Source organism: Vanessa tameamea, chromosome 6 (assembly GCF_037043105.1).
Source record: "Vanessa tameamea isolate UH-Manoa-2023 chromosome 6, ilVanTame1 primary haplotype, whole genome shotgun sequence".
Taxonomy (NCBI): Eukaryota; Metazoa; Arthropoda; class Insecta; order Lepidoptera; family Nymphalidae; genus Vanessa; species Vanessa tameamea.
In genome coordinates, this window is record NC_087314.1 from 10382072 (window position 1) to 10399107 (window position 17036).

The 17036-nt window shown below is 32.0% G+C and overlaps 1 protein-coding gene across 1 annotated transcript in view; it reads left to right on the plus strand.

The window, feature by feature from the left end:
• The window catches only part of LOC113396414 (protein qui-1), a 107484-nt gene that overhangs the window by 55588 nt on the left and 34860 nt on the right, over positions 1–17036 (plus strand). The window contains exons 4-13 of the mRNA XM_026634331.2: positions 5457–5579; positions 6675–6844; positions 8623–8777; positions 10794–10962; positions 11214–11373; positions 11545–12289; positions 12367–12510; positions 13308–13550; positions 13935–14110; positions 14882–15028. Coding sequence (XP_026490116.1) covers positions 5457–5579; positions 6675–6844; positions 8623–8777; positions 10794–10962; positions 11214–11373; positions 11545–12289; positions 12367–12510; positions 13308–13550; positions 13935–14110; positions 14882–15028 — 2232 coding nt within the window. The remainder of the gene's footprint in view (positions 1–5456; positions 5580–6674; positions 6845–8622; positions 8778–10793; positions 10963–11213; positions 11374–11544; positions 12290–12366; positions 12511–13307; positions 13551–13934; positions 14111–14881; positions 15029–17036) is intronic.

Below are 17036 nucleotides of genomic sequence, written 5' to 3' on the forward strand. Positions count from 1 at the left end.
CGCGCACCAAAAGCGTTTAAGGGATGCACGAGAAAATCTGAAATATTCCCGGCTTTAAGCGCTCTCTACAAACACTGGCACTGTAATAAATATCTACCATTCCATACACAACCATAGGAAATAAAGTGTTATCTCGTCCGTATCTATACTTATACTGACTCGAATCTCGATCACCATTCAAATACTATACAATAATACAAAGTATTTCTTTGAATTTAATCAAAAAAGATACGCGAATACATTTAAAACGCTTAATCATAAGAATACTAATAAATTTTTTTACGACGATGTATATTATAATTGAAATAAATACGAAAAAGGATATTTATTAGCACACAGACCGGCACTCTAGATTTTGCCCCTTCGAGGGATGAATAAAAAGTATGGGTTTCACCGGAATTCAAACTCCATGAAATATTTCATGTTAATCGGTCTAGCGGTATAGCGGTGTGAAGAAGCATTTAAAATATAAGTATAGTTTATTTATATATAAAACTAACGTATTCTGTTCTTAATTGAATAAGAAAGAGCAAGATGCCCCTCCAAGTTTTCTTCGAACAACGTTACATAATTTGTAATTTTTCATGGCATAAGAATACTTTGCACGGAAAAGTTCAAACTAGACATTATTCTGAGGAATTTCACTCAATTCTCAGCGGGACATCGTACCCGACAGAGTTCTCAAAACTTTTTCTATAGTTATGAAAAATTACTTCATTCGTAATTTAAATATAATCCTTTATATTTCGTTTAACATAAATTTAAATGAATATAGGTTTTTAAAAAGAGATTTCAAAACACTATATTATATTTACGGTTATAATTTATACCAAATATGTGTTCACTTATGGCAAAACCATTTTTAATTCTGAGGATATATGTATGTATATTGTGTGTATTTGCTTATTATTATTGTCATACGTACTTGTTGTATTTTTGCATTATCCTTATATTATGTAGTCTCTTTAAAAGGTTTTTAAGCATTATGTCTACCTATGATTAACACGTTATATTGTATAAAAATAACAAACTAGTCTCAGTCTATTGCTTATAGAACTTTCGTGTTCCGGTTTGAACGACATAGAAATTTTAAGCATTTTTCGTACGCAAGTGCCGTTTACATTTTCAATCCAAAACGGCAGTTTCCGACATTATCATGTTTAAAAAAGGCATAGATTTTCTAGTCAGTTAAATGTAGGCTGGCTCTCAGATTGCATAGTGATACTGATTGTTACAAAAGTAGAGTAACAGCCTGTGAATGTCTGACTGCTGGACAAAGGCCAAGTTTAAGATTAATGGCACATACACATGTGGCACAATTTTCGACATATGCAGGTTTCCTTATGATGTTTTACTTCATCAGATGAATTATGATAAACACTAATTGAGCATGTTGTCAATAGCTGGTAGGACTGATGTCTGTGGTTCAGTGGCATTCCTACCAGCTACTGAATTCGTAATTCAATTATTCTTGTCATTGCTATCTCGGTTAGCATTATTACAAATTTAAATATAACGCTTTAAATCACAAATAATATAGATTAATCTTTAAGCTCATGCAAAGTCTGCGTGTCAGTCGTTTAAAAAATCGACTCGTTTAAGCTGTATTTGTAAACTAAATAGTCTCTGAACTAGGCATAATTTTGTGGGATGTATTCAATACGTCAAGTCACGTCTCGTTGCGGTAATGCGGCTTGTGTACACAAGTGTTCATAATCATTCTATTTATAGACAGCCAAAACTCAGGCTGATGGCATCCCACGTGGCTGTTCTCATAAATTGCGTTACATAATGAGTCAACATATCTGATTAATGGGTAAAAAATATAAAAATGTTATTATAGTATAGTATATTGTAAAAATCATAGTGAACACGATCGCTTGGTAATGGAATCAGACTTCACTTTATATGACATATGGAGTCATACTCCGATTTGTATTCAAATATATTATAAGTTACTTCAATGCTAAGATATTTATTACGAGTTAGTGTCAAAAGATGGCACTGATAAGTATTTTGGTGTTTCTAAATCACACTGGCAACATTTTGTTTGATTGTTATATATGTTTACGTCATCATTACATATTATAAAGTCCTTTCGTAACTCAAAACCTAAATAAACTAATTTTTATACGGTTTTCACTAATGGACGGAGTGATTATGATGATGATTATTGAAGTTGTCAGAAAAAGTGTACCGACTAATAGAGATATATATTTTTTATCATCCATACATTTTTGTAGATCCTTATTCTACCCGTACGAAGCCGGGACTGATAGCTAGTTGTTATATAAAAAATATATGAAAGAATAATTAAAGAATAATTTAGTGAACGATATTAATAGCTGTCCTTGCTTCATTATTCAATTTGGATTCCTTCGAATACTTCGGACATAAACGATGTTACTTCTAGAATGTTTGCATGTCAACGTTAATGATTTAAGAATTTGTAACTTATAGTTGGGCAGTTGGCAAGTGGTACACTAAAAGCTTGGTCGTACTAATTGCGTCTGATATCCCTCTGGTTGTCGTGAATTGACTATGAGAGAGTGGCAAAGTGTTTTAACACACACTAGTTTACTCCTATAATATCTCCTATGGAGGCTAGTCCTTATAGGTGATCAGGGTTTAAATTCGATCGCAAAGGATAAGAATATCATGAGAATCTTTTAAATTTACAAAATATCAAAGCCTTTGTGATAGAAATATATATATTTTTTTTTTACAATAAAATTAGTCACATAAAACGAACACGTTGTTTTTTCGAAAAGTATTATAATTTTATTGTAAATAAAGTTGGTTTCAATATTAAATCCAATAGTAAACTATCTGCTACCAAGTCAATAAGTCCTTATGCATACAAGATTCAAAACTTATACGTCAGGATTTGCACCATACTAACTTTGGTGCCGCTTGCGTTTAACCAAATCCAGTGTAACTATCCTCTCAAACTATCCTCAGTTGTACACAATGTATGGAAATGAACACTGATTCCTCTGAAATATGGTTGATTTCTCCTGCTTGTGTTTTGAATTTTGCACTGAATATTATTGGAGCTTTGTTACATTAAATGTTATAGGAATAAGGAAATTATCACATCAGGAAATATTTTTATGTCAAGTGCAAATAAAACCCTAAGTTTACAATAGTACTAAAATATTTTATTTTCGAAAAAAATACAACAATTATATAATACATAATATTGAATGACTTGTTATGTTGTAATAAAGGGTAACTAATTTTTATCAGTTAATTATATAATTGGTTATTTTTAAATAAATGGTTTTATAGTGATTTATTTATTGCTTGTGTGTTTAATAAATTAAACAAAGAATGAATGCAATTATACCATTTATAGAACGCAAGGTTTTCTTTGACATGATAATGCTCAACCATCTGGTTTAAAAAGTGAAATGAAAATACTATTGTAACTCGGATGGGTTTTCCTTCCACACAAAGTTTCTCACCATTCTTGTTCAGATCGCAACAGCAGGGTCTAGGTGATAAACGTTTTAAAAATGTCGAAGAAGATATTGTTTTTGTTGCATTTATTACAGCTACTATTTGACCAAGATAATACTTTTTAGGTTCCGTATCAAAAGGGTAAAACGGGACCCTGTTACTAAGAGTCTATCCGCTGTCGCTGTCCTTCCGTCCGTCCATCTATCACCTGGCATTATCTCATGAATCGTGATAGTTAGACACTTGAAATTTTTACAGATGATGTATATCTGTTGTCACTATAACAAAATATACAAAAATTTAAAAAACTTAAATAAATATTTAAGTGGGGCTCCCATACAACAGACTTTTTTTTGCCATTTTTATAGATAAGGGTACGGAACCTTTCGTGCGCAAGTCCGACTTACACTTGGCCCGTTTTTGTTTTTTAGTTTATCCAATGTTTTGAAAAATAGTCACATGTCATTGTGGTCGTTGGTCACGAGCAAATTTACCCAATGAAAATAAAAAGAAAATTGATAATAATGCTAGTATTGTTTTTTTTAATACGTTCACTCCTTTGAACTGAAATCGACTGTTCTGTTGCTCTATGCCCGTCCGTGACTGGGACTGACATTACTATGTGAGTTAAGTTCAACATAAGGTAACTCGCGAGTTGCGAGTAACAATCACTTTGACTATTTTATTATGATATATTCAAGTCTGTGTTTATGTATGTTTACGCTAATATCGGAAACTGACGAAAAGTCATTAAGTCAGTTAAGTCAGAAATGATCGACCTGTCTTACAGCTTTCACGGTATGGGCTGCGATATTAATTGATGATTATATAAATATAATAATTGGTTGAATTATTTTAAACAATTCCTTTTAAAAGTATAAAAATGTTTTTATAGTCTCTGGTCTCGTGCTCGATGGTGTGTAGTATTAAAATCTGACAAATAACTACCCGCCTCATTAGAGCAGCGTAAAAAAAGTTCGAAATCCCACCACTTTAGTTATGACTTTACTTTTAGCAGTTCTAAAGAAAAGTCCGCCAAACCATGTTATCAATTCAATGACATAGGGGTGCAGTTGGGTTACCTAGTTATTAAATATTATATTACAATGCATGTAAATAAATGTGTGTTAAGCGATATTGTCGTTGATTGTAACTCGAATTTGAAGATTCTTTGTTCCCTCCTTATATTTCGACCCTTTTTTATGTGAACATTATTTATATTTGAAAAGGGTCGAACGTTATGATATTAATCACTGTTTTCTTTAAACACCGCGATTTTACATTGGAGCAGCATATGTAGAATGCCGAGATGGCCCACTGGTTAAATAGCCCAGGTCCCATCACAGGAAAGCACTACTGTATTCGAATGTACTTAATTTGTGTGTATGATTTATCTCGTGCCGTTTTGTCTTGTGACGGTAAAGGAAAACATCGTGAGGATACTTGCATGTGTCAATGAAATTCTGCCATATGTGTATCCACCAACTCATACTAGCGTCGTGGAATATGCTCCAAAAACCGTCTCCTTAAAGGAAGAAGAGGCCTTAGCCGAGCAGTGGAACATTTACGGAATGTTACTTCTTATGTAGAATTCCTATAACTTTAACACTTATTTACCACAAAAAATATTGAATAATTAATTTTTTTAAATTTTGTAATCGAAATTCGGAGTCATTTTTTTTACATTTATTTAATGTATGAAAATTCCAAACTTAAATATCCGTATAATAAAGTCGAACTGTTAACTTTTTGAATATATATGTATTAGAATCTGTATTCATATCTACTTCAACTACATCAAAGTATTGTAAAATAAGATTATAGTCTACCTCGCGAGATTGTAAACGGTTTTTTATTTAACTGAAATTCATTTCGAATTATAATCTACCGAAAAATAATGCGTAAAATTGTGAGCAATATAATATAATATAATATTAAAAGAATATATAAAACCTTTTTTTTAAGTTTTTGTTATTAATTTATTTTTATTACAGTTCGAGTTTGTGGACATGCACTACGGGACTGACGGTGGAGATGAAAGCAATCCCGCGTTGCTTCGATACCATCTCGACGAGATAAGATGCTGTAATAACACCTCGAAAGCCGGATATTTTCTTGTAAGTCATATTCACATTTATTTATTATTTCAATAAAAAAAAATATTAACGTTGAGTATACGAAAATACAGTTAACAATCACTTACAAAAAACCTTGAATAATATTTAATGTACTAAAATATCAATTGCGATCGCTGCCTGGAAATAAAAATATGCAGGTCCATAAAAAAAGTCAATCAAATCAATAAAAAAGAACACGAATACATTTATTCAGTAAAAAAAGGTCGTAATAAATAATAATTAATATTGCTTTGTTGTCTTATTTTTTCAAGCACATTTATTGGTAATAGTAACAGTACTTTACAATAACCTTACTTTTTTAAATTATTTCAAAATCAATTACCAAAATAATCACTACTATTCATCTTCAAAACATAATGATATTTAATTCATAATTTCATACAAATATCGGAGTAAGGACAATCAATGAAACTGTATACCCAATTACAATACAATTGGGTCAATCACATCAATTCCTCCGTTTTTGGATAAGTAGCTTTTGTTTCGAGTAGTTCTTTGTAAAAAAAAAGGTTCTTTATAAGGTTAACTTGATTTATTGTACGACAGAAATATTCGATAATTTTTACCCTTATTACGTAACGTCATACCTAAAGAAATAAATCCATTATTCCATTTTAATTATGGTAATAAAACTTAATTGGTAATATTCTCGGTATATTTGAGCAATATTCTTTTATATACATATATACTAATTAAATGAGACGTTTTTATTCCTAACCAAAAGACAATACTAAACCAATATACATAAAAATATATACCAGATGATGAAGCGCATTTGGAAATGATTTTAGTATTTAAAATTATATATGTAAGTAGTTCCGTTTCATAGTGTCTTCCGCTTAAGTCAAGCGTTAATTTGATGTTCTTGTTGAAATATAAATAGACAAACAAATATTGGCCCTCTGTACTTCTTATTTTGTTTAATAATAATAAAATTTTCATGGGATTCATGGAATACTAATAGTATGAACTTCGTGTGCATTTGTTTGATGTTTTTATATCGTTCTTTGACACCGTAAACCACGAGGAACTTAATTTTTTTTAACCTAAGAGTAAAATTAAATATTGTTGTAGTGTTTCATCGGCGGTGACGCTTCAACTTATCAACCAGTCCTTCCGTTCAAGATCGATGTTGATTTATTCGAACAGTTGGTTAAGTCGGATTCCACACAAACCGCCCTTCTACGAGCTTGTTACAAAATTAATGACGACGGAACTTACCACCTTGACGGCGATGAGAAATGGTAAGCTTTTAAACATGATATTCTTCTTTTTTAATACTGAATCAGTAAATAAAGGTTATTTTTTTAACTAAGACGCTTTGGATACATTACGAGAAAGAGCGAATTGAAAGACCTAGTATTTTCAATCTTAGTTTTATTGTTTTTTAACATTAAAAATATTTCATAAAATGATTGCATGATGTATATCATTGAAAAGTATAGAGAACGCTTTTTATATTTTAAATGAAATTGCTTACTAAAATATCCATACCATATACATATTACATATGTATATAAGCTAAACAAAGGAGTTAGATATATAAAATTAATAACTAGAATATTATCATGTAAGTGACATAAATCATTATATATGTATTTATGCGTTACTTTTTATGAATATTAATACATTAAAACCATTGTCTTATTGTTGAGCTATATCCGCGCTCTAAATATACGCCGGATAATAATATGTCACTGTAATTACAAAAGGTGTTTAAGTACCAGAATAAAGTATTATTTTATCCCAGGTCACTTTATTTTCAAGAGAATCCTCCCGACCGTCTATTAAGACCATAGCAGTTTACGATCTACCTCTGAAATAAGATCCGGTTACTCAGCGGGATCGTAAACTAAGTAATTTATAGGACAAGAAAGAGATCCTTGTACATAAATATCGCTACATCTAAGCTTAAGGTTATATTTTATAGTAAAGACAAGGAGACTCGACGAAATCTATGTAAGGCAAGATAACCTGCATTATTCAATGCGTTAACCCTTATTTACGCTTATGATTATGTAGGTACGTAAAAGGTTATTACAAATTGGATCAAAATCCCCAAAGTCCATTCTTAAGCTGAATTTCATTTCAGATTTTATTCAAATTTTATTTTATATTTGAACGATTTTATATTCAAATAAATTCTATATATATCTAAATTAATATTATAAATGTGAAAGTGACTCAGTCTGTTACGCTTTTACGGCTAAACATCATCATCTCAGCCGTAGGACGTCCACTGCTGGCCTCCCCCAAAGATCGCAACAATGACCGGTCTTGTGCAGCCCGCAACCAGCTGCTTCCCATGACCTTCGCCAGGTCGTCGGCTAAACGACTGAACCGAATTTGGTGAAATTTGGAATGAAGCAAGCTTGGCCCCAAGGGAGAACACAGTCTCCTATCTATATCTAAAATGCGACCGGAAACGTTAAGTTGTGGGCGTGCGATTGAAGACTAGTTATTTTATATACCTAGCGTAGCACACGTACAAGATTATATTTATAAAAACTAACCTAACAAAAAGACTGAAAACATCCAACTCGGTAGGATTCACCCATTTATGAACTGTGACAGAAAATGTCTTTGTTGTGTTCCAATAATTTATTCAATTCTTATACACATATGTCATAATGTGATACTTTATTCTCATAATAAGAAAATATAATGTGAGCCAGTAGAATAAATGGTACCTCGGAAATAACACTTTAAAGTGACCTTCATTATCGGACGGAAAATTTGCCTCTAAAAAGAGAGAAAATTCATGCAGAAAATTCGTATGAACACGTCACACTCATAGCTACAGATATACATAATATAATGTAAACCATATTTTAACATAAGAAAGTCAGTGACGCGATTCCATCCGATATTCCCTTAGTAATATCTATTTTGCTTAACGCGTCTATTGAAGATTTCACTTCAAAAGTCACTCGTATACTTTAGGTAAGATAATATATAAGATAATAAAAAAATCGTAATATCACTAATTTTACTACTAATTAGGTAATCTATTTTAAATCAGGTACAGCGATTTACATGAACGGGAGGAACAGCGGAAGAAGCTGTCGACAGTTCAGAAGGTGTTCAATACGCTAGCGCTAGAAGCGCTGGAAGGTGGTGCTAATATCATCGATTTACTTAGAAGCCCTGTGGAAATACAATGCGAAGTGGCGATCGGTAACTATAAATCATATTTTGGTCAAAATACATATGAAATTGTGTAAGTGAAGTACATTTTTAGTATAAGAAAGAAATAGATAGATGACGATCGGCGACATATAACATAGGCAATCAACACATAGCTTTAATGAATTATACACTCAAACCTCCGTCTATCCTTCAAATCACTCTGTCCATTGGTGAAAACTATAGGAATATTCGTACGTTCGTTTCTGAGTTTATAGCACACAGACAGAAAATAGACGTGATAACCAATAATGATAATTTGGCGTTCGGTGGGATTTCGATTTTATTGTAAGGGGAAACATGTCAAGGGATGTAACAACATACGAATAGGTATTTATGGTTGTTGTCTGCTTAATTTTGTTAAGTTCGAAATTGTAGTGCCGCCTTAGACTTTAACTCTACTTAGAACAGCAGACACTTGAAACAAAAACTAATCAGGTTATCGAAATTAATATGATAATACGAAATATTGATTATATTACAGGTAAAATAGATTTATTTATTTTTTTAATTTTAATAATTAAATATCCCAAAATAATGGGATTTTTAAAAAATAGTTTGATATAATTTTGCAAGCAATTCATGCTCTCTTATGCACAAAAATCACCTGTATAATCAATATTTTATTTAAAAATGAACAATAATTCCACTCTAAAACGAAATAGTACAATGCTGAATGACGAGAGATCTCTACATTCTGCATAGCTTAATCAAGAAAATAGTCCAACGGTTAACCTAATTTCCCGGAAACAACGGCTACGCTTGCATTGAAATATCTTTACAGTCTATTGCTCTACTTGTTGATTGCTCGCTATTGAAATAAAATCCGTTTTAATTTTTCATTCTGTTCTACCTCTAAACTTTAAGCATCGCTTAGTAACTTTATATGATGTATTATACATAAAATTCGTTTTAAAAGTTAAAAAATAAGCCTTGCTGATATTTTTTTCGTTTAAACAATAATATTTTCCTAAGTCTATAGTCGTTTGTTTAATCATAGATAAAAAATAGAGTAGATTTATTCCCACAGCCTTCCGTGTATTTTTAATCAACCCTTCTTTTTCTATTTCTATTTACGCTCTGAAAATCAAATATGTTTATCAAGTGCACTTAAGCATAGTTGCATACTTTACAAAATGATAGAAACTCATACAATTATTAATATACACTTGTATAAACATATTAAAGTGTTTTTTTTAGTAATTATATATATGTATATTCATGGAGCTATTTAATAAATTTTCAATAAGGACTGATGTCGAAATTTACATTTTTTACTAATTTTTATCTAAACAAATACTTTAGCATATAAATAGCATAGCTTAACACTAATGATAAAAGCTGAAAGAGCTGTTTATAATTATCTAAGATTGTAAAAACTAACTAAAGACACAAGTTCCGTTCCAAAATACCCATTCGTTACTTTTACATTCTTAGACCAATGTGGACCAATTTTATCATAAAAATAGCAATAACTATTTAAAATATATACATAAAATACTCAAAATTCTTAAAAGTTTCATCAGAAAATAATTGTATTTTAGCATAATATAATAAGTCTAGTTAGTTTTATGTCGATTAACTTTGCAGTAGGGCTCTATGTGATGCCGTCTGAGTATCTACCACACACTTATCATATATTATTCTACTACCAAGAAGCAATACATAGTGTTACTGTGTTTCGGTTTAAAGGGTGGGTGAGCCAGTGTAACTACAGGCACAAAGAACATAATATCTCACTGGTACCGTTTGAGTGGCTCATCTGAACGTCCGCCTACTTGTGCCATTAAAAACAATCCTTATATTTGTTCATAGAAAACATTTCTCTTGTTTCTGCGAAACTCTGTATGTGACTCAGTTAGACAACACTATGATACAATTGGTTTGTATAATAAAAAGAGAAATAAATAACACTCATAAACAAAATTTCTTATACACTAAGCATATACATTTATTTATTTTGAATTTAAATATATATATATAATAACGTTAGGTTCTTTGTTGCAGAATTATTATCAAACGGAAAACACCCCAAGGGTCTGATAGCTGTGTTAAGAGACATTCCAGATTTGGAGCCTGACGACTCCAAACTAACCGCGCTAGCACATGAAAGATTAAAAAAATTACAAAAAAAGTTAGAAGACCTTTTACCTGAAACACACGTTGTTAGACTTGAGTAAGTGGACCATAAAAATTTATTGCTGCTATTAAACCTAAATAAGGAAAAACTTTTTCAATTTTGTACCACGTTTCAATACTTTTTTATTTGTAATTTATCTTGTTTGTTCCACTTTTATATTATTCGTTACAGTTTTCTTAATCGTAACTGCTTATCTGTTCGGTAGCAGACATTATAAACAGAATGTGAACATCAAAATTCATTACCATATCAAATAATGCAGCTGCTCATTTTATCTTTCCCCCCAGAGCCACATCAGCAGATTCTTCTCGAACAGATGTAGCTTCAGATAATGAAGAAAAATTGTCGCCCTTCAGGGAGGGAGTACAGGCTGTGGTATGTTCGCTGGTCGATGACAGCCTCAGCACAGAACCTGATCAGGGCAAAGGCAGGAAAAAGACTGTACAGGTTCGTATTGCTTTTACTAGTTTTGTTTACTAATAGTGGACTCGCAATGCAACTGCGAGATTCTTTGTATATGTACTACAAACTAAATCAGACTGTATCTACTTACCTAACATAAAATCTTTAACTTTGTTGATTTGTTGCCTAAATAATATAATATTTTATTTGTTGCAGGAAGTTTTTCTGGAACATATTACTCACCTTAGGATATGTATAGAACATAATGAACTATATAAGGTTACTGTTAAACAAATTGAAAACGCAGCTAGGACTATATTAAATAATGCCAAAGAAAACTACGAAAGTCGCTCACGGCATCCTCCAGTACTGATATACGGTCCCGATGCTTCCGGAAAAAGTTCGCTGTTGACTCATCTATATTTCAAATTTGAGGAAATATTTCCGAAACCCGTCTTGAGGATAATACGTTTTTCTGCGTCAACGCCACGATCGGCTTACAATCTAGAACTGCTAAGAGTTATGTGCCAACAAATATCTATTATCTTGAACATTCCGGAAGGCTATCTCCCTAAAGACGCAAGTTTCGATCCCCTGTACATAAACAACTGGTTTCAAAGTTTACTGAGACGTTGCGAAGATATGGAAAACGAAATTCTGCTGATTTTTATCGACAACGTTCATAGAGTGAATCCATTGGAATGCGATATAGTGACAGGCTTATCCTGGTTACCAATGTCTTTACCGAGAAACGTCTTCTTAGTGTGTACTAGTGCAGTGTCTCTGGAACTACTACAATTAACCCCGGCTCAAAAGGAAAAGTTTAAGGTTCAGAATTGCTATTACTTGTTGGACGCGATAGATGATACACCTGATAATAACAGCTCCGGTGACTTCATTGATGGTGCTTTTGACAATTTAGAAGTCGTCTTCGGTTCGAAAGCCTTCAGTAAATTGGCTGGTAATCATTTGGTATTTGTAAGTTTCCGTCGTGTAATGTTACAAATAAAATTAACAGTTGTTGCCTTTGTGTTTCAGGTTACATAACTTGTTCCGAGTTCGGTCTGACGGAACTCGAACTGTTGGAACTTTTGATGCCAACTAGCAACAGTGAAGCTGTTATTACGCTCAAGGATGCCAACTTCAACTTTTCCACTTTATGTGTCGCTAAATATATGATGAGTAAGTACATATTATGTTTGGATTTCTCGTCGTAAAGTTGCTCAACTTAGATTGGATTCTTTTTTCTAGCAAAGAGTTTACGTGTGTATTTTTTGGTATACATAAGCATTATATAAGTTAATAGAAATGTTATTGTTCTTAATAATAAAATATTTCCCCAAGTCAATAATATAAAGTTACATTTTATATTTTGATATATCTTAAAGTATGATATTGTTAAATAGCAATCACATAGTATGATAATTATGGGTTTATTTTGTTCATTTAGTTTAATGTTTCAAATTCGAAAGTTATCGATCTGAAGAACAAAGCTCAGTAACTTTTGCTTATAAGAGCAGCAGATGTTTTATGAAATAAACATAATATATATACTAACCTTAACCTAACTCAAAAACCGAATAAAGCATTTTGGACAAACTCGAGGAGATATTTTGTACTGTTTTCAAAGATCAGTAACCTAAATACTATTCGTCGAACCGAAAATTAAACAATAAAATCGGAGATAACATAAGGTCAAGGTCAACTCTATTTACAAACATTTATAATTATATGAATTTGTACCTTAAAGTTTGCTGTGCAAGCACTGTGTGCACATTAGTAATGGTAATTACGTTTGAAGTCTAATATTATATTATCAAAGATGAGGATCACTCTGGATCTTTGACTTACGCTAGGTGAATGGTAATTTGATACATTTATGTGGTGTTATATGGGTGTTGTATGTCTACCTTCCTCAAATAATTATAAAAAAGTCAAATAAATTAACTGTAACTGATTTATTTACTTCCAATTAATAGAGTCAGTAATATCGGAGACCGTGGTGTCGGGTAGGAGCACGGTGCGATGGCGAGCGGCTGCGGCGAGTGCGCGAGCTCGGCGCCGCTATGTGCGCGTGCAAAGCGCGCTGCGTGACGCGCATTCCGACCTCGCCGCGCTGCACTTCGCCAACTTCCTGAACGACGCCGATGACACTGACACTTCGGAAACTCAGGAACCCGGCAAGTTCAACTCTCATTCCCAGCGACATCTATTCGCAGTCGGTACGTTTAGAACTCTGAATAAATATGGTATATTAAAAGTAACTCGGGAAGTGGTACCGACGAGAATGTACGTAAGTCGAATTCGCTTAAATCGCAATTCAACTTTACATTTTCTTTTTACGTAGCATTTTTGATAGTATTTTAATAAAAAATACTATTATTATTATTATTTTTAGCGAAAATCGGTCTTTTATTTATTTATCCTTTTTATTGTGCATCGAAAATCTGATATTGAGACGTAAATATATTAACAGATCATATAACGTCTTCTTATTTGCTTAAATAATCAGATAGTGTGCTAAAATACAAAATGTTTTTTTTTTTTTGTTAGATCAAATATAAACTTTGAATCGTTTTTTAAATCCAACCTTCTTACCTAAACAGGTTGCGTTGACGACGATGCTCTTCTGGACTCCACGCCTTTCCATTCCGCTAGCAGAACGGCGGCTGCATTCACGCAGCGACACGTGGAAGAGTCTTGGTTGCATCTTCTACTCGCCGGTGACTTTTCCAAATTAAAGGACCTGACTGTCTGTAATTTTGACTTCTTACTTGCCGCTGTAAGTCTTTCGTAACTTCTTTTTTAACTTTTATATCATAGTATGTTGGAAGGAAGTTGCTGGTTATCACCAGAAACCATAAGCTAACACATATACGTATGTCATAAATGATATAATTGGTTTGAGTCGTAATTTTATTGTGATATACAGATCAAAATTGGACCACATCTTAAAGGTTCAATTTTAGGTAATTTTAACTGACATGGGCAAAATTTAACGTCATAGCCTGTTATCTCACCGTCCGTTGCGAAGTGAATGATTTTTTGGTCACATATGATTTGTAATCGCATATATGTTCTTAAGTGTTCATTCAAATGATAAAGTGTAAGACCATTTTAATTTATATGAAATATGTAGCCCATATATATATATCAATAATGAATGGCACTTCAATTTTGTTATATATACCTTATCTTTGTTTTAAAACGTGTACGCATAATAGACCTGGATAGACCGTATATTATGTATTGTTTTATGGTCAAAATATGCGGAGATAGACTGGTTAGAACACGTGAATCTTAAATGATGATTTGAGGTCCAAGCCCTGCCAAGATAAACTGAGTTATTAGATGGTTAATTTGGGTACATTATTTATCTCGGTATCAGCGGTTAAGGATAACATCGTCAGATGTCAAGAGCAGAGAGGTTCTTACCCCTAAAGTGGGATATTTTAGATTGTGATATAATTTTAAAAAAAAACTTGGTTTGAGCTTGAATAATCTTCGCGCAAAGTCGCATTGTATAGTATGATAAATGTAAATTATTCAACAGGTGCAAACAGTAACTATATCCTACCTACGTTGTATTCTTGAACACGTCCGTTGTTATATCCTGGATAGAGACGTGGAACTAGTTTACGGCGCTGTGAGAAAATCTAGCGACATTCTCACTAGAGATCCTATGCAATTAGGTGCTCAGGTAACTGTTTATTTATTACTCTTTCCTTTAATTTTTTTTTTAGGTTAAGTTAGGTTTTCTGTAATTTGTTTTGTGAGTGAATAAAATGCAAGACTTCTTTTACACGCAATAATCCGTTTGGTATATTATATTATCGGCGTGATATTATGACATTTATAGAAGCAATTTCTAAAATTACTTTCTAGCTGTAAAATTGTTTATGGTTCTGCAGAGCTATTCTGTAAGAACTTACTTCGTATCTCATTCGTGAAATGTGACCTGACTTACGGTGATGCGCTATTTTCAACCAACTTCAAGAAAGAAGGTTATCAATTCGGTTAGATGTTTTTGTTTTGTTTTTGTTATTTCAAAACTCCGTATTTGATGTACCTATTTGGAAGATTTTTTTTTTTTTGTTTGTGATGGAATCAAACGAAACGGTTGTTCACTTCACTTCTTACAGTTTCTTCCGTTTGATTCTATTTTAATTTAAAGACAAATTTGGAATCGTTTTTTCTTTGTTTAAATGTTATATTATTATGTGTGTATTTTAAAAATATTAGAACTATTATTTTGAGTTGCGTGTTTTTACAGAATAGTTCTAATGTATTAAGATGAGATGTTTAATTATAATATAGTATCGATTAATTATTTATGTGTGTCACCGTTAATTGGTTGTAGCTGATATTATATATATATATATATATTACTCGGTGGTAGGACTTTGTAGGCTAGGGCTTTATAGGTACCATCCACTCATTAGATGTACTACCGCCAAGCGATATTGTATTGATGTATTCCGATTTGAATAATAAGTAAGCTAGTATAGGCACAATATCTTAGATCCCAAGGTTGGTGGCGGATTGGCGATGTAAGGAATGGTTAATATATCATACATCTCCAATGTCTATAGGTGGTGGTGACTTACCATTGGGTGGGCCAGATACCCATTATAAAAAAAAACTATATTAGCATTATAATTGTGTAACTCACTAATGGACTTTAAGATTCTTAAAAGTTCTTATAACATTATATTACATTACATACAAATCGTTTAATTTAAACTTTAAGTTTCTATAATAAAATTAACGCGTTCACGTTTTGCAAAATGATCATCGCCGAAATAAAATAATATGAATTTACGTTTTAATCATAATCTTGATTTGAATGAAAATTGAATTAAGTAGGAGAATATTAATGAAGAAGAATATTAAAACTTAAGACGTTTATGTCCAATTCATTAAGTTGGAAGCTTATTGTCAATCAATGCAAGCTTATAGCCTCAAAGACAAAATACGATAAAATTCCTGTGATGTGTATTTTATGAAGACATTTATACGGAACGTTAATTATAAATGTAGGTAACCTTCCCGTTGACCTTCCATTATCTTACGTCGTTTCGGAATTCGCCATTATTTTTTATTCAAATGCAAAGATCGAAATACAAGATTTGAAGTATTATTACTGCCCAATAAAGGAGTGTGATTTGTTTTCAGGGTTTATGTATATGTGTGTTTCTTTATTTATTTTTACATTCATTTGTATGTATGAGTTATCGTTCGAATTCTGACATCATCTCGGATAACGCTGTCCGTAAATGTATTTATATTTTAAAGTAAAAAAATATTAACTATGATCAAAGCATTCTTTGTTATTATAAGATACCAAAATTTTTATTAGTTATATATTACTTAATGTTGCATTATATTATATACTAGTATAAGTATAAGCTTTAATAATTCCTTAGAATTTCTTAGTCCAATATTTAACTAAGCCGCAATGGCTCAACGATGTCGGTTCCCGCTATTGTCTTATTCCTGCACAAGCTTTAACTCTGAACTGGAGTGAAAATAATGAAATGGGTGTATAAAATATCAATATCAATTTATAACAAGAAACCTTTTATATAACACAACAACAATAAGTTTGACTCCTTTGATTTATATGTCATACGATATATAGGACCTTGCCGTAAACCACGACTGTCATAGTTGCAACTTTAGAATTTACAAAGCGCACATTTCTGCAA